Source organism: Sphaerodactylus townsendi, linkage group LG02, assembly GCF_021028975.2.
Source record: "Sphaerodactylus townsendi isolate TG3544 linkage group LG02, MPM_Stown_v2.3, whole genome shotgun sequence".
Taxonomy (NCBI): domain Eukaryota; kingdom Metazoa; phylum Chordata; class Lepidosauria; order Squamata; family Sphaerodactylidae; genus Sphaerodactylus; species Sphaerodactylus townsendi.
In genome coordinates this window covers 123,843,301-123,865,422 of record NC_059426.1, presented here as the reverse complement: position 1 = coordinate 123,865,422, position 22,122 = coordinate 123,843,301, and the positions used below count along the sequence as shown (strand labels likewise).

Here is a 22,122-nt window from a genome sequence, read left to right as displayed (position 1 = left end):
GCTGCTTTTAGGCACTGCTGTTTTTAAAAAACGTACTTTTCCTGTCCTGCGTAGCTCCGCAGGGAGGAAGGGACACACCTCTTTCCCTCCACCCCCCAGGCATTGCCATGGCCACAGGGGAGTGTCCCTTCCTCCCTAAGGAGCTATGCAGAGAAGGGAAGGTACATTTAAAAGAAAAATTGTTTTGTTCACTTTCCTGAAATTTGAAATAGTACATCAGAGGCATAGGTTTACCATCTCTGTGGGAATTAGTCCTTCATTTGAGATATAGTTAGAAATCACAAGAAGCAGGGACTTTTTGGTAGTAGTGCCTCATGGAAATTCCTCCCATGTAATATTCATCTAGGCTTACGAGCCCCTTCCCCCGGCCTCAGGAGCAACTGCCAGCAGGTGCTTTCCCTCTTCCTCTGGCAGGAAACTGTGGGAGATGTCAAAAGCATCCCGATGTGCTGACATCACTCCCTGTGCACCCAGAAGTGACAGCAGTGCATTGCCAGGGGATGCCAGAAACATTCCAGCATTTGGGCAAGATTGTATGGTAAAATCATAGAATTTTTCTCCAATGCCAGTGTTTCGGGCATCCCTAAGTGATGCCCAGACATCACTTCTGGGTGCATGAAGAATTATGTCAGTGAATTGCCAGCAAGGGCTACCAACATGAGTAAGTTCCCCCCACGGGTTCTAGACCCACCTTGAAACCATTCCTCATACCCACTATATTTGAAGTTTCAAGAACATGGCCAAGACTGACTGTTCTGAGAGGCATTGAGGGGTGGGGAAAGGGGATGTAAAGACTTATTGTCCATACCACAGTCAAATAACACAGGTCACAATCAAATAAGACACAATCAAATAAGACACACAAATTTTAAAGTAAATGGGGGAACCAAAATAACTATAATCTTATCCCAGTATTGTAAAAACAACGTCCATTTTCCCACAAATATTTTTATCTTTAGCTTAGACTAAATGTTCTCTAATTTTAATTTAATTACAGATAATCTTAATGAAGTTACACCCTTCTAAACCCAGGGTGTAACTCCATTTAGGATTGCACTGTTAGATAACTTTATCATACCTGTATTAATTTTTGAAGTTGCCTCAAGAGTTCCACTGAATCTTGTAGCAAAGTAAAAGGTTTTAAAATTAAAAAGTGTTTTCATTCAGAGAAAAACAATTTTTTCTAATTGTCCAGGACGGATTCAAGATCCTTCAGATCTTCTGCCCCACGGAAGGTCCATAGAGTCACAACCCTGTTCCTTAAGGCAACGTGTCTCATCATTTTGCAGTCTCATGACTTCCTCTTGTACTGTAGTAGAAATTACACAGTAGTAGGAGAAAAGTAGGCTGGGATACCTTTTCCTGGATTCTTTCACAATGCAAAAGGGCGGGCCTTGAGTATAGTTTTTAAGACATCTTCTTAATGACTGTTGCTGGCATAGGAGTTGCAAGGATGTTTCAGAACCATCTTCCAATTCAACTGCCTTTTGCAAAAACACACAACTTTACAGCATCATCATGTTCCTGTTCTTTTCAGGTAAGAAATGTTTCATAGCAAAATAATAGGTGGTTTTTCTATTTAGTGGTTTACAGATCTAGCTTGGCAGTGTTGTTCTATTTTATTATTCATTATTTCCCAGATTGTGCTCTTTTTGGGCAATCAAAAGATAGCAGAGATCAATGATGCCAGGAAAGAAAGTGGTTGTGAAACTGAGTTGTCAAGAATTTGTATCCATATTCTGAGGAAAGAAAAAGGAGGGAAATCACTCTTCACTGGATAAATATCTTCTCAGGGCCATTTTCTGATTCATGCTCTTCCCACTTCAAACTGAGAGCAGGGACTATCTTAAAGTTGGGTATCAGCCAGTTAATGAGCAAAGGGGCAAAAAATGAGCAAGAGATATTCTCTTAATGTAAGGAAGAGATTGCTTCTTTTGGTACAAAACTCTCCTCAGTGAGTCCCATGCTTTTTTTTTGTTCATGCTCCCCCTAAGTTGGAGTCTACATAGAAGCTTTAAAAAAGAAGATTGATAAAAATCTGGGCACAAAGATTTTATATCTTTATTTGAAAAACCCCTCTGTCATTCGTTATTTCAGCACGAAAAGCATAACGTCCATTTTGAGCGGGTGGGATTTCTTACCCTATAATTCAATTTTCAATAACATGTGCCCAAACCACCTTTTGCTGGTTTTTTAAGTATCAATTCCCTTGTGTTACTTATACTGTTCTGCTTCAGAGTTTATACATAGCAAATTATTACAGTATGATAATAATTAATAACATTGGTTCACATTTTTAATAATAATGCATTTTACCTTTTTTCCTCCTCCCGCTTCCCCCAGAACCATGCCATGAATGTACTTCCTGGGGAAATCTGTCACCCAAGGAACGTGCACGAAGCACAGAGCAATTCTCAAAACAAGGTAATACAAACATTCATATTGAAACTAGCTTGCTGGGAAAGAAGTGTTAGATTTTGCTGTCAAAGTTTGTGAGTGAATCATTAGTACTAACGGAAGTTAAAGATCAGTAATGCTGTTTAATGTGTTTCCTCTGATGATGCAAATGTCAGTTGCCAAAAATGTTCAGAGTAGGTCTACAGCTGATCACATCTGATATGTTTCATTTCTTTTCCTTTTGTTGTGAACTGTCTCTCATTCTCAGTCATTATGCCAGAATGTGTTGGCACACATCCCAGAAATCAAAGGCGGCAAAACAAGTTCATAAGCTCGCTTTGTATAACCATTAAGGTAGTTAAAGATGTTAGAGACGTAAAGATGTGAAAGAGTTTAGCTGTTACCTTTAAAGATATCAAAGAGTTTAGTTTTTACCCTTATTCAGTATAAGCTCATGAGTGAAGTATGAGCTTCAATAGTAAAGGAAACCAAATGGGTCCTCCCAAATTCTCCTGAAAAAATGTTTTGCATTATCGATGGGGAATATCTCCAGGTACTCTCTGAATATTTGAAAAAGCCATAATATGCTAGAAAAGACTGTGCAACATTAGTTCCTGAAGCTGTTTCTTGCCTTTGTTAGTGAAAAAGCGAAGCATAAATTGCTCCAGTGTGTGTGTGTGTGTGTGTGTGTGTGTGTGTGTGTGTGTGTGTGTGTGTGTGTGTGTGTGTGTGAGATAAGTGCCATCAAGTCGCTTCCAAATCATGATGACCCTATGAATTAATGAACTCCAAAATGTCCTGCAAATTGAGGGTCATTGCTTCCTTTATACAGAGTCCATCCATCTCATATTGGGTCTTCCTCTTTTCCTGCTGCTTTCCACTTTTCCTACCATTATTGTTTTTTCCAATGACACTTGCCTTCTCATGAAGTGACCAAAGTACGATAGCATCAGTACAGTCATTTTAGCTTCTAGGGAGAGTTTGGGCTTAATTTGATCTAGAACCCACTTATTTGTCTTTCTGCAGTCCCTGGTATCCATAAACTCTTTTCTAACATCCAATATCAAAGGAATCAACTTTCTTCCTGTCTGCTTTCTTCATTGCCCAACTCTCACACCCATGCACTATATGGATCAAAAAAATCCTCACAATGTGATCATCTAGGGCAGGGGTCTGCAACCCACGGCTCCGGAGCTGCATGCGGCTCTTTCAGCCTTATACTGCGGCTCCGCATGGCCTGGAGGTCAGAGTGTAGTGTGGGTGTGTCCCTCCAGCCAGTGGTGGGGTCCAAAAATTTTAATAACAGGTTCCGATGGTGGTGGGATTCAAACAGTGGCGCTGCCGCACACACGCACCTCCAGTCCCTATTGGGAGGGAGGTTGCTTTAGTAACCCCTTCTCGGCACTCAGAAAAAATTAGTAACCACTTCTAGAGAAGTGGTGAGAACTGGTTAGATCCCACCTCTGCCTCCATCCCTCCAGAGCAGTGCTGGAAGGAGAAGTGAGTGGTGGGGCTCCATGCATGGGGGCACATCTTTTCATATCCCCTCCATCACCTCTCCTTCCAGCACTGCCCTGGAGGTCCCTCAGGAGCAGCCGCCATCCCTCCTTTGCCATCCCCTCAGCCACCATCCCTCCTCTGCCCCTCAGCCGCCATCCCTCCTCTGCCCCTCAGCCACCATCCCTCCTCTGCTCAGTCGGGCAGAAGGGGTTTCCCTGCCGGGCGCTGCTGCCTCCCACAGTACAACAGGCGGCGGTACTGGGTAGGCTGCAGCTGCCATTCCCTCTCTGTCCCATGGAGCAGGCAGCTGCCTGCTCTGTCGGGCAGAGGGGCGTGTCCCTGCCCAACGCCGACGCCTCCCAGCGCTGGAAGGAAAGGTGAGTGGAGGGGCCAAACCGGAGGTGGCTCCGTGTGGAGCTGCCTCTCCGGCTCAGTAGATCTTCGGGGCTGTGGAAAATGGGTCCAAATGGCTCTTTGGGTGGTAAAGATTGCCGACTCCTGATCTAGGGAAAATACCTGGTTTGGAGAAAACTAGAAAAACTTGTGAAAAAAGGTAGTTTAAAAAATGAAGAGCCGATAGCTATCCAAAAACAGAGTTTTGGCCACATTTTGGGTTGCTAAATTAATTAAAGTAACACTAACACTAAAGCAGTGGTTCTGGATAGCAGCACGGAAGGGAAAATAAAAATTCCCAATCTGAGAACGACAAATAAGGAAAACCAGTATTTGCAAATGACACAATTGTGTATTCTGTATATTGCTTAACAATATTTCTTTTAAAATACCAAGTTTGTCTTTCCAAATAACAATTGAGCATATACCAACAGATCTACCAATTCCAGTTAGCAATTATCCACAAAGAATTGCCCACTGCACTATACATCTTAAAGAATAAAGCCACTCGCTTTGAAGAAAAGCCCCCTCATGGGGATGCTGCAACTGAAGAAATCGGAGAAGTCTGTGGAGAGCTGTAATTCTGTTTCACCAGCAGTATGCTTATTCAGGTTTCTTCCCATGCACAAAAATTGCTTGCATCATGAATGTATAAAACCAAAAAAATTATTCATTAGAATAATTATACCTGACTTCAATACGTATTATGGCTTGGTGTTTTTGACTGACCTTCCTCTTCTTTATTCGCTAACTTCCTTACAGCCCAATCCAGATTGGGCAGGAGGGGATAGCGCTCTCTGCTGGCACTGCCCTGTGCTCTCCAAAGGGCTCCCCCACAGTTTGGAAAGCCCCCCCCCTCCAAAAAAGAAACTGGCGTCGAGAATCCCCCATAGGGGATAACAGAGATATGCCATAAAAATATGGCATATCTCTGAAGCTAGTTCTTCCAGTGCAAGGGGGCTAGGTGGGCAGTGGAAGCCAACTAAGGTTGGTTCTGCCCCTAGTATGCCCCTGGAATGCCCCAGAAGGCCTAGGCATGTGTGGCTTAGGCTTTCTATCCTGGTGGGCCTAGGCATCTGCAGCAGCTTTTGGGTTGCTTCTGGGTGTAAGGAATTCCAAAGAGCAGAAATAAAAGGCTTTTGGATGTAAGACCGTTTATTCAGACATCTTAGAAAGCACACACACACGACATGACAGGAATGAGACCTCCCGCCCAAACTACAGGTTATAACGTACTCAATCCCTTCCCCCTCCCTGGGCCATCCAGGCCCATCTCATGGGAACGGAATGCTCATCTTGGACAGCAAGATAAGCCGTCCACCAAGGTTGTTGCCGCCGATTCTGGCCCGCCGCCCGGGTGGAGGCATTCCGTCAAGGCCAGGTGGCTGGGAGAGAAACAGGCAAAACTGCCATCCTTACACTGGGTTTGGCACCATGGAGCTACACAGTGCCTGCCCAACAGGATAAATCTCCTCTCTATAGTCACATTTGCCCCTTGAGCTGGCAGGATGTGCACCCACACTGATGTAGGGCTATGCCAGCTCCAGAGGTGAGTTTGCCTTTGATTGGGCTGCCCATGTTTTACTTTCATTTCCTAAAAGAATCACACTACTTAGTAAATGTCTAAACATTTTGCATTCATACATGCTTAATGTCACTATTTACCACATACCAAAAATTAATTAACAGATCACCACACCATAACCCATTCCAACTGTAAAGGAGAAGTCAACTACCCAACAAGTACCAACTTATGTACTAAGCACTTCCTGTGTATAACTCATGTTAGTCTGAAAATACTTACAACAATTCTATTAAACGTATTACAAAAAACCATGAGTAATTTAAATCAAAGTTAAAACCATGAGGAATTACTGGCCCATTACTCATGGAACACTTACCTTGGGCCTTTTAGTTGTGTGGTGGGGCTGAATTGTGGTCTCCTCACATTTCTCTGTTTACACACAAGGAGGCAGCCCAGTCTTCCTCTGCAGCTAGTCTCATCAAGCCTCTGATTCCTGGTTCTATTAACTCCGCCCCTCTTAAAGGCACAGAACTGATAACACTCAGTTGCCCTAATACTATAGAGCAGATATTCTTCCCCCTTTCCCTCCACAGATAATCACTCATGCACTCTTTCTCATTCTCTCATTCTCTTTCTCGCTGCAGCTGTTGTTGCTGCAGGAAAAAGGCTTGTTTTTAAAAAGAGACTTGTCTGAAAAAAAAAAGTTTTTAAAAGCCCTCCCAATCATTGGGTAGGGCAGAAGCAGAGCCGGGGAGGTAGGCTGGAGCCAGATCCTGCTTGTGCTGTTCCTTGCAAAAGCCAACTCTGTTATATCTATGCATTGATATATTGAAATGAGCATTAGAGAAGCAGGAAGGAGACAGCAACATGGGGGGGTGGTTTGAAGCGTAGGCATGGACGGTAGTACGTGAAGTGGGATGGGTCGAGCTAGGCAGCCTGGCTGTGGGCAGAGATAAGAGGTCTGGGGTAAAGCTGTGCTCACTGGAAAACCTCCCCACTCTGGCAGCGGAGCAAAATTAAATTTGTGTAAGAAGTGGTCTTGCTTGCCATGGGAAGACTAGAAAGTGAAAGTGGGGCTTTTGGAAATACATCCGGATGTACAAGAAATCTTGCTGCAACAGACATTTGCCCCAATAGCATGGCAGATACCCTGTACATAATCAGCTACTGTTTAAATAAAAAAACTATTCTCTATTTTTGTTGTAATAAATTCTTTATTATATTTGTATGATTGTAACAATGTGCATGTACTTTTTCAATAGCAAAGAACTAAAAATCATTTTCCGAATGATTTTTTTCCTATAGTGCTGAGCTAATGGGGATTCAATGTGTTTATTTTTAATTTTTCATCTGTGTCTGAAATGCATAATTTAATTACTTCAAAATATTACATTTACAGACAATACAGCAAGAGGAGAAGAGTGGAAAGGGCGCAGGATTTTTTAATATCACGAGCTTTAATCCCAATGTTAAATTTATGGTTTTTCAATAACGTAAGAATGTCATCCAGACTGGAATGGTTTGTTTTCGTGTTCCTCAGAAATACTGACTTAATCTAGCATCTACCTTCAGTGTAGATCTTGAACTCTTCCCACAGGGGAACTCTTTGCAGTTTCTCAGGCCTGTTCAATGGAAGTGACAGTGTCTGGGCGCAAATAAATTTATGACAGCTTAAAAAACAATGCCACCCAGCATAGCCTATGGACTTTGAAGACTCTGACAGGCATGACCCTGCATAGGACTCCACTATAATTGTGCAAATTTTCATTGAATGCATGATATTCAGAAACAACATTCACAAGTGGAAGATTTTGCAGCAGAAGTCTTTAAAATTACTCATATTGCTTAAATAACCCAAAGGCTACATGCAGTATCACACAAATATTATCCTCAAACTTAATCCCTTTTACAATTAACCACTGCTTTCAAAAATTTAGCTACTAATAATGTCATTCTGTTATCTGTTTGAGATAGTAGCCACTGAATTAAGCTTTGTGAGGAAGAATAGGGTTTTTTAAGGATAAAAGCTGTCTTAAGTATTTCTCCCTCAAATGATCCTAACAGCTGCAGAAAAACAAAATATGTACTACAGCCTCGACAGGACCATCTCTCATTTACAACTTCTCTCTGAATAGGAAATGCCCACAAAGCACCCTTCAGTATCCCTGGATGAGAATGCATTCATCCTAGCTAACACGAATGCTCTTCTATATTGATATACCATTAAATTAAGGACACGTAGAATACAATTAGAGGAATTAAGTCAAAAGTGGCAGCTGAGCAGAATCGCCAAACACTTGATTTCATTTCATTCATTTCATACACCTAATTTGGGTTAAAGCTCATCAGCTGCAATCTATTTACAATAGACTTTTTCCAAGAGCACACAAATTATGTTTTTCAGCAAGGCTTATAAACCTCTCTTTAGACACAAGCATCTTATGGTATGATAAAAGGCTCTTTGTCATACAAAGGCCTCCAGAGGATTTTCTGCCCTTAATTTTGAGAGCTACTCAAGAAACACAATTTGGCATCTCCACAACGGAACAAAGGGATTCCATTAATGATTGTTCAATGGCTTCATCTACCATTTCAATCAGGACTCCAATATCATACAATAATTTTTTTTTGGGGGGGGGGTGTCACCTTTGCTCTGAAATCTTTAATTGCTCCAAATATTTAATTTCCACATTTGGTATAGACAAAAAAATTAGGGTATTACCCAAAACTTTTGCTTTCAGTTTAATACTTTTGAGGTGTAACTTTCAATTAAGGCTAGCCTGAGATATGATACCCAAATAATTAAATTGTCTAACCTGGTCAGTTTTACATCTGTTAACATGCCAGCTATAAACAGGAACATTCCTGACTTCAGAAAAAACACACATGATTTTATATTTTGGGGAATTAATAGATAGAACCTCCTTCAGACAATAGAAAAGGTCTTTAGTGTATTACGGAGGCCTATTGGACAGCATCTGAATATAAAAGTAGCAGCATTATTAAGTCTGTCCTTGTGGGAGCATGTTCCAAATAGGGTCTTAGGCAAGAAACCAGACCATTAATATATAAATTAAACAAAAGAGGAGCCATCAAGCATCCTTGTCTAAGCATCTTATTTTGGGGGATTTCTTGAGTTAAATTTCCTAGTATTCCCATTTGGTCTTGAACCACAGAGTTGCAATATAGTCATCAAATATGCAACAGTAGTCTTATATCAACTGAGGGGATTTTTTTTTCTAATTTTTCCCCAAGGTGCTCTGCAGTAACCGAGTTAAACACCTGTTTTAAATCCATGAAGGCTGCCCAAACCGTGCTCCATTAGACTCTGGCATATTTCTCAGCCAGCAGATGTAGAGCCAAGCTACGATCATCTGAAGATTGCCCCTTGTGGAGGCCCACTTTTCCCATTCCCAGAATATTAGAGGAATACACTCAAGATAATAATTAGTTAAACAAAAATGTAGCATAGTTTACTCACTACAGCTAATAGAGGGTGATAATTTTGAGGAGCCAAAAAAGCTTCCATTCTTATAGTTTTGGACAATTACAGCCTGATTCCAAGAGTTGGGCATAATCCCTGAGTTATTTTTTTCTGGAGAAGATAGGAGCCAGAATCCTTGCCTATCACATTGGTTTGATCATAAAAAACTCGGCAGGGCTGAGATCAAGTCCAGGTGCCTTATGGAATTTAAAACCTTTGACTAACAGCGTAATCCTTTCGGGCGCACAGAATCTTCTTGTGGAGCTTGTATATGACTGTGCCAAATATGTTTAACCCCTCTGCTGATGCAAGGGCACCCTTGCTGGTGCAGAGGGGCAATGGTGCTGGCAGGTGGCAACCCCTCAGCTCCATGGTGGCAAACCCAGAAAATCGGGCTGCTGCAGAGCTGTGCTGGTGGCCTTATCAGCCCGCTGGTAGCCAATGTTAGTTGGTTTCCAACCTGTATTTGCAGGCAGTTGCGCTGCAGCCTGAGGCTTGGACTTACATCACACTTTTGAGTGGCATAAGTCCATTCAGCCCTATGGAGGACTTTCCAGTGACCGAGATTTTTTGTGGAGGGGGGGGTCCTGCCTCCCTGCCTCCCTGCCTCCCTGCACAACTGGACAGTCCTCTGGGAGTGGCAGGACAGTGCTGAAGTGGCGCCATCCCCAACCACCTTGGGCTGAGGAATGGGCTACCCAGTAATTATTTCACTGGCAGTAACTGGAGGCCACTTGAGTTAATATATGTGAACTCCCCAAGGTTATCAACACCAGGAAAGCCATTAATAATTGCTAATCCATTTCTTAACCCTAATTTTAGGAGCCTCTTCCCTCAGGATTTTATTAGCTTTCAGGCATCTTGTCATAATCATGCTTTTTATCCTATCCATTCCCTCATCTTCTCCCTGGAGATTGAGATTGGATTGCTACCCAAACTTGCATTAAAATTGTTCACAATTATTATATTAGTGCTAGAAAATTCACTGCAGAAACTTTTGATGTGATTTTCCATTGCACTTTAATTCTGATATTGTTGAGTAACTCTAGGAGATAATGCCCTATGTCCAATAATTATATAAATGCTGTTTTAACTCTCATGTCTAAAGAGGAACAGAATTTTAACTTTGATAATTTAGCCTTTCCAGAGAACAAGATAAAGCATGCCAAATCTGCACTGGCCCTTTTTAATTGCTGAAAAGCAGAAAGAAACACAACCAAGGAGAAAGATATCAACCTGTGGTGGGATTCAGCCAGTTCGCACCGGTTCAGCTGAACCGGTACCTAGTTTTTTTTGTAGTTCTGTGAACCAGCTGAATGAATCCCACCTCAGGGGAGGGGGAGCGAGGGGGCTTTCAGAGCCCCAAGCAGCTGGATATTTTGCCGAGGCTTTCATAGCCCCAACCAGCCTATCTGCAAGGCTGCTCTGGAGTTCTGAAAGCCTCTTTCTGAAAGAAGTCTGGCAGCCACCACCTTCCCTCACCTCCCCCCAACATTGAATTGGGGGGGGGGCACTGGAACCAGGTAACTGGGGGGCGTGGGGGCGTGGCGGGGAGGCAAACCGGTGGATAATTAGAATCCCACCACTGATATCAGCCCTTTCCCCACAGACAATTTAAAATGTTTTAAATGTTTTAAAAAGAACTGTTTTAACTTTTTTGTCCTAATACCGTGGAAAAATAAAGCATTTCAGGGGGAAATTGTTCTTTTGTCTGCCATTTTCTGCAGCTTCAGTTTATTCTCCATGCCAACTACCATTTTCTAATTCTGTCCCACTGATGTTTCCTCTGCTGGTATTGTGTCTGGGTGCCATTTTAGTGACTGAAGTACACAAACTCAGTTGTGCCTGCCGATTATGGCAATGTGTCATTTTCCCCTTTTAAAAAAATTCTGGTGAGATACCTTCGAAGCTGTGAAGCTTCAAAGACTTGATATGAGATATGATATGAGAATCTCCATGGAATCTTCCATGAAGTCTTTGGAGCTTCAAAGATACCTCACCAAAAATTTTTTAAAGGGGGAGAACGACACATTGCCATAATCGGCAGGCACAACTGAGTTTGTTCATGTACTTCAATCACTGAAATGGCACCCAGTCATGATGGCAGTGGAGGAAATGTGTGTGGAAAACTTTGCCTAATCACTGTAAGACTGTGTTGCAGTTTTTCAGGTTTTTGCTTCATGTGCTGCTGTTCCTTCTCTGGAAGATGGCAAAAATAGCTAACAAACTTTGCTCTTGAGAGTCTATTATGTTGAAGAAGTGTTTGTATTTATACCTCATCTTTCTCTTCTGTAAGAAGTCTCAAAATGACTTTCAAACTCCTTTTTCTTGCTCTCCTCACAACAGACACTTTGTGCGGTAGGTGGGGCTAACTGTGATTAGCCCAAGGTTACGCAGCAGCCTTCATCTGTAGGAGTAGGGAAACAAATCCAGTTCATCAGATAAGAGTCTGCTGTTCATGTGGAGGAGTAGGGAATAAAATCTGGTTCTCCAGATCAGAGTCCACCATTCTTAACCACTACACCACGCTGGCTCTCTTTCTTAGCATTTATCTTGCTTAGTATCTATCAATATCTATCCCATTATCTCTTTTAAAATATGCTATTTTTGTCCTGCACAGGAAGACATCATAAGGGCAATTTTAGCTTTAAAAAAGGTCAGCATATAACATTCTCCAAGGAAAGATCCCAGAATTTTTCCATGTTTTTCAAATCAGCATAAGACATGGGCATGCCCAGCAAGAAAGAAAACAATTTCTTTCCCCCTACCAATTAGCCCATCTGGTCTGACAGGGAACATTTGCGACCATTGCTTGAGATCTATTTAGTTTAACATATCCTTTCCATCAGAGGCTACTCTAGAAAATATGTTCCCCAGCAAACATTTATTCATTATAGAATGTTCTTCCTTCTTAGATGGGCAGCCCAATTCAGAGGCCACTGCAGCTGAGGACAGCTCCACTTCCGCACATCACCAGAGGGCTTTCAGGTGGTGCAGGATTGTAGCAAAAATAAAAAAAAACAGCCACCTGGAAAGCCCTCATTAGGACTCAATGGAGTTATGCCACCATTTCGGGTGGCACAAATCTGAGGCCCTGGCCATTGATTTCCTGGTTTGGAAGACCAGGTAGAAGCCAATTACAGCAGCCAGTGTAGCCAGTGTAGCTCCACAGTGGTGCCCATTTTGGGGTTTTGCCACTGTGGAGCTGTGGGGTACTTGGATGCCTGTGTCTTTGCCCTCTTCACTGGAGGAGTGCCCCTTATGCCAGTGGAGGGACCAAAAGCATCAGAGCGGCTCAATATCACATCCAACAGTCGATTTACCCCCCTCAGATTGGGCTCCTTCTTCATAGATAAAAAGATCTTCTTAGGAAAATTCGATAAATAGTTATGAGCGCCAACTGTTCATAAACTTCAAAGTATAAGCTATTAAAATGATCTAACTAGCTAATAGCTCCATTCCATCAGTTCTCTTTAATGGAGTAATCTATAGCTACACCCAATAAAGAGTAACCTTCCAAACCTTTATTTGTTGAAGGCAGCAATGGTATTCCAGCCAGCAGGCCTCCCTTTCCCCCCTTCCCTGGCAGTTATAATGTCTATTTCTCTTCTTAAATTGCTATAAATGTTTTAATTGTTTTTACATCAGGATTAATTGCATACTGATATTATTGTTCTGTTTTACACTGGTTTGACTTGTCTTGTTTTTGTTTGTTTGTTTATTTATTCTACTGACTTGGTTTGTTTTATTGATTTTTTTTAGTGACTTGGTTACTTTGGTAGGGGTGGCATAGAAACAATATAAAAAAATAATAAATCAAGGTTACCTTTAAAGCACTTTAATGCCTAGGGTCCTCACACTTTCTAAACTGCATATTTCAGTATACTCACATGTGCCAGCTGTGTTCTTCAAATGGTCTTCTTGCTGCACTGCTCTCTTTTAGGAGTGCCTACATGGCAACAGTTGGGTCATAGGCTTTGTCAGGGATGGGTCTAGGGGATGCCAGGAACCGCTGGGAAGGACCCCGCGATGATTTGGGAGCAGAGACAAGTGTTCCCAAAATGCATCAGCATGTGATGTCACTTTTGGAGAAAAAGTGGAAGTGATGCCATAATATCACTAAAACTCTGTGATGAAACTGGAAGTCATGTGAGGTACCTGTGGTGGGAGACTTAATTTCCCCCTACTTGTTTCACCCACCAGCCTTTGAGGGACTGACAGGCAGTGCACAGGGGAGACTGTCAAATAGATCTCCTACCATAGCAAAAGATCTGGCATTCCTAAGTACCGGTAAGTCCAGTTCTTTGGAGCAGCTTACTAAAGTGGGTTCAAAACATGCACGTAGGTAAGGGGGGGGGTTTCTCGGGTTTGAACCCCCCCCATTCATGTCCGAAGCTCCGCCCACCCGTTTGTGGGTTTTAAAAACATTTTAGTGCTTTTTCGGTTTTTGGCCTGCAGGGGGCGCATTGTTTGGGCTAGCAGCACCAAACTTTCAGGGATTGTTTGGGGGAATCTCCTGATGATACTACCCAGGTTTGGTGAGGTTTGGTTCAGGGGGTCCAAAGTTATGGACTCCCAAAGGGGGTGCCCCCATCCTCCATTATTTCCAATGGGAGCTAATAGAAGATGGGGGCTACACCTTTGAGGGTCCATAACTTTGGACCCCCTAAACCATACTTCACCAAACCTGGGATGTATTATCAGGAGAGTCTCTTACTGATACCACCCAGGTTTTGTGAAGTTTGGTCCAGGGGGTCCAAAACTATGGACTCCCAAAGGGAGTACCCCATCCTCCATTGTTTTCAATGGGAGCTAATAGAAGATGAGGGCTACACCTTTGAGGGTCCATAACTTTGGACCCCCTGAACCGAACTTCACCAAACCTGGGTGGTATCATTAGGAGAGACTCCTAAAGATATCCTGAAAGTTTGGTGCTTCTAGCTTAACCATTGCACCCCTGACAGCAGGCACCCCCCAAATTTTTCCAGATTCTCGTTTTAAATCCACCCTTTTCAGCATGGATTTAAAGGGAGAATCTGAGGTCCTCAGTTTAGAAGAAGAAGAAGAAGAGTTTGGATTTATATCCTCCCTTTCTCTCCTGTAGGAGACTCAAAGGGGCTTACAATCTCCTTGCCCTTGCTCCCTCACAACAAACACCCTGTGAGGTAGGTGGGGCTGAGAGAGCTCTGAAAAGCTGTGACTAGCCCAAGGTCACCCAGCTGGCATGTGTGGGAGTGCACAGGCTAACCTGAATTCCCCAGATAAGTCTTCACAGTTCAAATGGCAGAGCAGGGAAACCCGGTTCCTCCAGATTAGAATGCACCTGCTCTTAACCACTACGCCACATTGAAAGTGATGCTGTTTCAGGGTGGATAATTCATCTTCAAAACAGCATCACTTTCAATGTTGTTTATCCAGGGGTCCTAGATTCTCCCCTCAAGGTGGATTTAAAAGGAGAATTTGGGCTCTCTAGTTTAAATGCCATTGAAAGTGATGCTGTTTGGGGGTGGATTCCAGCATCACAGCAGCTGCCCTGGGGCTCAAAACTCAGATTTTGCACCAGGCTCCATTTTCCCTCTATGCCTCTGCCCAGAGGGGAGGGGCAGGGCAGGGCACTCTACCATCCCCGACCTCGGAGAGCAGCTTTTATAAGCGCTAGGCCAGGGGCGGGGCTTGGGGAGGCGTGGCCATGCACTAGGGGCGGGTGGGGTGTGGCCCCACTCCCGAACCCCCCCCCATAAAAAATCTATACCTACGTCCCTGGTTCAAAACCTTTCATTCACTATCTGTATTCAGGAAGTTGTGTATAACTGTTTTATCATAGAGGGTGCTTGATGGAGTGCAAACTGTTTTGGTAATTTTGGCCGCTTTTATCTTGTCATTGAGTTATCTTGTGTTTTTATCTTGTGTGCTATGTAAGCCACCTTGAATCCAAAGAAATTAGGTGGAATATGAATATGAAAAATAAATAAAGAAAATGCCTACTGAGGTATCCATTATGCAAACTGTCTCTAAGTTCCAAATCCAAATCCTCATATGTAAATGAGTGACCTACTTCATAGTTATCAAGATAAACCAGATACAGACTGTAAAGCATTTTTCCTCTCAGCAGTTAAATGAGAAATAACAATTAGGTAATGAGAACACACCCATTATCTTCCTTGCAGTTGGAACCGCACCCACAAGTAAGAAAGGTGTTCAAACAACCTAGAGGTGCTTTATTCTACTTATGGATACTATGATTAAATGTCCTAATCATAGGAAATGAGGATTACAATAGTAGCATTTCAAAAAAATGATTATAAAATCTGCAGTTTTTTAAAAAAAGGTTTACATATTAATTAGTCAGATTGTTTCACATGACATTTAGTTACACTTTCAATTAAATTACACATGAAAATGGAATTAAAGATGGTGTTTAAGATGAGAATGGTGATGAAAAAGAATGTATTGGCTCCTCAAATGGTGCACCCTGACAATTGTGATGTTTTTGATGTCCAAATACGTTCAAAATAGTTGGGCAAACTCATGGAACTTTTTGATTAATTTCTGCCAAGGAATGGTGATTAATACTCACGTGTTTCTAAACCACTAAGTCCAGGAAATGAATTATGAGAAGGAACATTTCCTAAATGCCATTTCAAAAACTATTCACAACACTAGATCAATAAAATAAACGCAATGAGTCAAGTCACAAGCCTTTATTGGCATAAAATAAACATACAAAATCAGCATACCCCCCCACCCCCCCCCCTCCCCAACCCCCCCCTCCGCACCCCCCCCACCCCCCTCCCCACCCCGCCCCCGCCCCCCCCCCCCCCCACCCCCTCCCCCCCCCCCCACCCCCCCCCCCCCCACCCCCTCCCCCCCCCCCACCCCCCCCCCCCCCCGCCCCGCCCCCACCCCACCCCCCCCCCCCCCCACCTCCCCTCCCTCACACCCCCCCCCCCCCCCCCCCCCCCCCCCCCCCCCCCCCCCCCCCCCCCACCCCCCCCCCCCCCCACCCCCCCCCCCCCCCACCCCCCCCCCCCCCCACCCCCCCCCCCCCCCACCCCCCCCCCCCCCCACCCCCCCCCCCCCCCACCCCCCCCCCCCCCCACCCCCCCCCCCCCCCACCCCCCCCCCCCCCCACCCCCCCCCCCCCCCACCCCCCCCCCCCCCCACCCCCCCCCCCCCCCACCCCCCCCCCCCCCCACCCCCCCCCCCCCCCACCCCCCCCCCCCCCCACCCCCCCCCCCCCCCACCCCCCCCCCCCCCCACCCCCCCCCCCCCCCACCCCCCCCCCCCCCCACCCCCCCCCCCCCCCACCCCCCCCCCCCCCCACCCCCCCCCCCCCCCACCCCCCCCCCCCCCCACCCCCCCCCCCCCCCACCCCCCCCCCCCCCCACCCCCCCCCCCCCCCACCCCCCCCCCCCCCCACCCCCCCCCCCCCCCACCCCCCCCCCCCCCCACCCCCCCCCCCCCCCACCCCCCCCCCCCCCCACCCCCCCCCCCCCCCACCCCCCCCCCCCCCCACCCCCCCCCCCCCCCACCCCCCCCCCCCCCCACCCCCCCCCCCCCCCACCCCCCCCCCCCCCCACCCCCCCCCCCCCCCACCCCCCCCCCCCCCCACCCCCCCCCCCCCCCACCCCCCCCCCCCCCCACCCCCCCCCCCCCCCACCCCCCCCCCCCCCCACCCCCCCCCCCCCCCACCCCCCCCCCCCCCCACCCCCCCCCCCCCCCACCCCCCCCCCCCCCCACCCCCCCCCCCCCCCACCCCCCCCCCCCCCCACCCCCCCCCCCCCCCACCCCCCCCCCCCCCCACCCCCCCCCCCCCCCACCCCCCCCCCCCCCCACCCCCCCCCCCCCCCACCCCCCCCCCCCCCCACCCCCCCCCCCCCCCACCCCCCCCCCCCCCCACCCCCCCCCCCCCCCACCCCCCCCCCCCCCCACCCCCCCCCCCCCCCACCCCCCCCCCCCCCCACCCCCCCCCCCCCCCACCCCCCCCCCCCCCCACCCCCCCCCCCCCCCACCCCCCCCCCCCCCCACCCCCCCCCCCCCCCACCCCCCCCCCCCCCCACCCCCCCCCCCCCCCACCCCCCCCCCCCCCCACCCCCCCCCCCCCCCACCCCCCCCCCCCCCCACCCCCCCCCCCCCCCACCCCCCCCCCCCCCCACCCCCCCCCCCCCCCACCCCCCCCCCCCCCCACCCCCCCCCCCCCCCACCCCCCCCCCCCCCCACCCCCCCCCCCCCCCACCCCCCCCCCCCCCCACCCCCCCCCCCCCCCACCCCCCCCCCCCCCCACCCCCCCCCCCCCCCACCCCCCCCCCCCCCCACCCCCCCCCCCCCCCACCCCCCCCCCCCCCCACCCCCCCCCCCCCCCACCCCCCCCCCCCCCCACCCCCCCCCCCCCCCACCCCCCCCCCCCCCCACCCCCCCCCCCCCCCACCCCCCCCCCCCCCCACCCCCCCCCCCCCCCACCCCCCCCCCCCCCCACCCCCCCCCCCCCCCACCCCCCCCCCCCCCCACCCCCCCCCCCCCCCACCCCCCCCCCCCCCCACCCCCCCCCCCCCCCACCCCCCCCCCCCCCCACCCCCCCCCCCCCCCACCCCCCCCCCCCCCCACCCCCCCCCCCCCCCACCCCCCCCCCCCCCCACCCCCCCCCCCCCCCACCCCCCCCCCCCCCCACCCCCCCCCCCCCCCACCCCCCCCCCCCCCCACCCCCCCCCCCCCCCACCCCCCCCCCCCCCCACCCCCCCCCCCCCCCACCCCCCCCCCCCCCCACCCCCCCCCCCCCCCACCCCCCCCCCCCCCCACCCCCCCCCCCCCCCACCCCCCCCCCCCCCCACCCCCCCCCCCCCCCACCCCCCCCCCCCCCCACCCCCCCCCCCCCCCACCCCCCCCCCCCCCCACCCCCCCCCCCCCCCACCCCCCCCCCCCCCCACCCCCCCCCCCCCCCACCCCCCCCCCCCCCCACCCCCCCCCCCCCCCACCCCCCCCCCCCCCCACCCCCCCCCCCCCCCACCCCCCCCCCCCCCCACCCCCCCCCCCCCCCACCCCCCCCCCCCCCCACCCCCCCCCCCCCCCACCCCCCCCCCCCCCCACCCCCCCCCCCCCCCACCCCCCCCCCCCCCCACCCCCCCCCCCCCCCACCCCCCCCCCCCCCCACCCCCCCCCCCCCCCACCCCCCCCCCCCCCCACCCCCCCCCCCCCCCACCCCCCCCCCCCCCCACCCCCCCCCCCCCCCACCCCCCCCCCCCCCCACCCCCCCCCCCCCCCACCCCCCCCCCCCCCCACCCCCCCCCCCCCCCACCCCCCCCCCCCCCCACCCCCCCCCCCCCCCACCCCCCCCCCCCCCCACCCCCCCCCCCCCCCACCCCCCCCCCCCCCCACCCCCCCCCCCCCCCACCCCCCCCCCCCCCCACCCCCCCCCCCCCCCACCCCCCCCCCCCCCCACCCCCCCCCCCCCCCACCCCCCCCCCCCCCCACCCCCCCCCCCCCCCACCCCCCCCCCCCCCCACCCCCCCCCCCCCCCACCCCCCCCCCCCCCCACCCCCCCCCCCCCCCACCCCCCCCCCCCCCCACCCCCCCCCCCCCCCACCCCCCCCCCCCCCCACCCCCCCCCCCCCCCACCCCCCCCCCCCCCCACCCCCCCCCCCCCCCACCCCCCCCCCCCCCCACCCCCCCCCCCCCCCACCCCCCCCCCCCCCCACCCCCCCCCCCCCCCACCCCCCCCCCCCCCCACCCCCCCCCCCCCCCACCCCCCCCCCCCCCCACCCCCCCCCCCCCCCACCCCCCCCCCCCCCCACCCCCCCCCCCCCCCACCCCCCCCCCCCCCCACCCCCCCCCCCCCCCACCCCCCCCCCCCCCCACCCCCCCCCCCCCCCACCCCCCCCCCCCCCCACCCCCCCCCCCCCCCACCCCCCCCCCCCCCCACCCCCCCCCCCCCCCACCCCCCCCCCCCCCCACCCCCCCCCCCCCCCACCCCCCCCCCCCCCCACCCCCCCCCCCCCCCACCCCCCCCCCCCCCCACCCCCCCCCCCCCCCACCCCCCCCCCCCCCCACCCCCCCCCCCCCCCACCCCCCCCCCCCCCCACCCCCCCCCCCCCCCACCCCCCCCCCCCCCCACCCCCCCCCCCCCCCACCCCCCCCCCCCCCCACCCCCCCCCCCCCCCACCCCCCCCCCCCCCCACCCCCCCCCCCCCCCACCCCCCCCCCCCCCCACCCCCCCCCCCCCCCACCCCCCCCCCCCCCCACCCCCCCCCCCCCCCACCCCCCCCCCCCCCCACCCCCCCCCCCCCCCACCCCCCCCCCCCCCCACCCCCCCCCCCCCCCACCCCCCCCCCCCCCCACCCCCCCCCCCCCCCACCCCCCCCCCCCCCCACCCCCCCCCCCCCCCACCCCCCCCCCCCCCCACCCCCCCCCCCCCCCACCCCCCCCCCCCCCCACCCCCCCCCCCCCCCACCCCCCCCCCCCCCCACCCCCCCCCCCCCCCACCCCCCCCCCCCCCCACCCCCCCCCCCCCCCACCCCCCCCCCCCCCCACCCCCCCCCCCCCCCACCCCCCCCCCCCCCCACCCCCCCCCCCCCCCACCCCCCCCCCCCCCCACCCCCCCCCCCCCCCACCCCCCCCCCCCCCCACCCCCCCCCCCCCCCACCCCCCCCCCCCCCCACCCCCCCCCCCCCCCACCCCCCCCCCCCCCCACCCCCCCCCCCCCCCACCCCCCCCCCCCCCCACCCCCCCCCCCCCCCACCCCCCCCCCCCCCCACCCCCCCCCCCCCCCACCCCCCCCCCCCCCCACCCCCCCCCCCCCCCACCCCCCCCCCCCCCCACCCCCCCCCCCCCCCACCCCCCCCCCCCCCCACCCCCCCCCCCCCCCACCCCCCCCCCCCCCCACCCCCCCCCCCCCCCACCCCCCCCCCCCCCCACCCCCCCCCCCCCCCACCCCCCCCCCCCCCCACCCCCCCCCCCCCCCACCCCCCCCCCCCCCCACCCCCCCCCCCCCCCACCCCCCCCCCCCCCCACCCCCCCCCCCCCCCACCCCCCCCCCCCCCCACCCCCCCCCCCCCCCACCCCCCCCCCCCCCCACCCCCCCCCCCCCCCACCCCCCCCCCCCCCCACCCCCCCCCCCCCCCACCCCCCCCCCCCCCCACCCCCCCCCCCCCCCACCCCCCCCCCCCCCCACCCCCCCCCCCCCCCACCCCCCCCCCCCCCCACCCCCCCCCCCCCCCACCCCCCCCCCCCCCCACCCCCCCCCCCCCCCACCCCCCCCCCCCCCCACCCCCCCCCCCCCCCACCCCCCCCCCCCCCCACCCCCCCCCCCCCCCACCCCCCCCCCCCCCCACCCCCCCCCCCCCCCACCCCCCCCCCCCCCCACCCCCCCCCCCCCCCACCCCCCCCCCCCCCCACCCCCCCCCCCCCCCACCCCCCCCCCCCCCCACCCCCCCCCCCCCCCACCCCCCCCCCCCCCCACCCCCCCCCCCCCCCACCCCCCCCCCCCCCCACCCCCCCCCCCCCCCACCCCCCCCCCCCCCCACCCCCCCCCCCCCCCACCCCCCCCCCCCCCCACCCCCCCCCCCCCCCACCCCCCCCCCCCCCCACCCCCCCCCCCCCCCACCCCCCCCCCCCCCCACCCCCCCCCCCCCCCACCCCCCCCCCCCCCCACCCCCCCCCCCCCCCACCCCCCCCCCCCCCCACCCCCCCCCCCCCCCACCCCCCCCCCCCCCCACCCCCCCCCCCCCCCACCCCCCCCCCCCCCCACCCCCCCCCCCCCCCACCCCCCCCCCCCCCCACCCCCCCCCCCCCCCACCCCCCCCCCCCCCCACCCCCCCCCCCCCCCACCCCCCCCCCCCCCCACCCCCCCCCCCCCCCACCCCCCCCCCCCCCCACCCCCCCCCCCCCCCACCCCCCCCCCCCCCCACCCCCCCCCCCCCCCACCCCCCCCCCCCCCCACCCCCCCCCCCCCCCACCCCCCCCCCCCCCCACCCCCCCCCCCCCCCACCCCCCCCCCCCCCCACCCCCCCCCCCCCCCACCCCCCCCCCCCCCCACCCCCCCCCCCCCCCACCCCCCCCCCCCCCCACCCCCCCCCCCCCCCACCCCCCCCCCCCCCCACCCCCCCCCCCCCCCACCCCCCCCCCCCCCCACCCCCCCCCCCCCCCACCCCCCCCCCCCCCCACCCCCCCCCCCCCCCACCCCCCCCCCCCCCCACCCCCCCCCCCCCCCACCCCCCCCCCCCCCCACCCCCCCCCCCCCCCACCCCCCCCCCCCCCCACCCCCCCCCCCCCCCACCCCCCCCCCCCCCCACCCCCCCCCCCCCCCACCCCCCCCCCCCCCCACCCCCCCCCCCCCCCACCCCCCCCCCCCCCCACCCCCCCCCCCCCCCACCCCCCCCCCCCCCCACCCCCCCCCCCCCCCACCCCCCCCCCCCCCCACCCCCCCCCCCCCCCACCCCCCCCCCCCCCCACCCCCCCCCCCCCCCACCCCCCCCCCCCCCCACCCCCCCCCCCCCCCACCCCCCCCCCCCCCCACCCCCCCCCCCCCCCACCCCCCCCCCCCCCCACCCCCCCCCCCCCCCACCCCCCCCCCCCCCCACCCCCCCCCCCCCCCACCCCCCCCCCCCCCCACCCCCCCCCCCCCCCACCCCCCCCCCCCCCCACCCCCCCCCCCCCCCACCCCCCCCCCCCCCCACCCCCCCCCCCCCCCACCCCCCCCCCCCCCCACCCCCCCCCCCCCCCACCCCCCCCCCCCCCCACCCCCCCCCCCCCCCACCCCCCCCCCCCCCCACCCCCCCCCCCCCCCACCCCCCCCCCCCCCCACCCCCCCCCCCCCCCACCCCCCCCCCCC

The 22,122-nt window shown here is 56.5% G+C and overlaps 1 protein-coding gene across 1 annotated transcript in view; it reads right to left on the bottom strand.

The window, feature by feature from the left end:
* Positions 1-348: 348 nt before the first annotated feature.
* The window catches only part of LOC125426347 (cytosolic phospholipase A2 epsilon-like), a 77,355-nt gene continuing 55,581 nt past the window's right edge, over positions 349-22,122 (bottom strand). The window contains exons 18-19 of the mRNA XM_048484605.1: positions 2,317-2,375; positions 349-462 (exon numbers count right to left, since the gene is read on the bottom strand). Of these exons, the coding sequence (XP_048340562.1) occupies positions 349-462; positions 2,317-2,375 (173 nt within the window). The remainder of the gene's footprint in view (positions 463-2,316; positions 2,376-22,122) is intronic.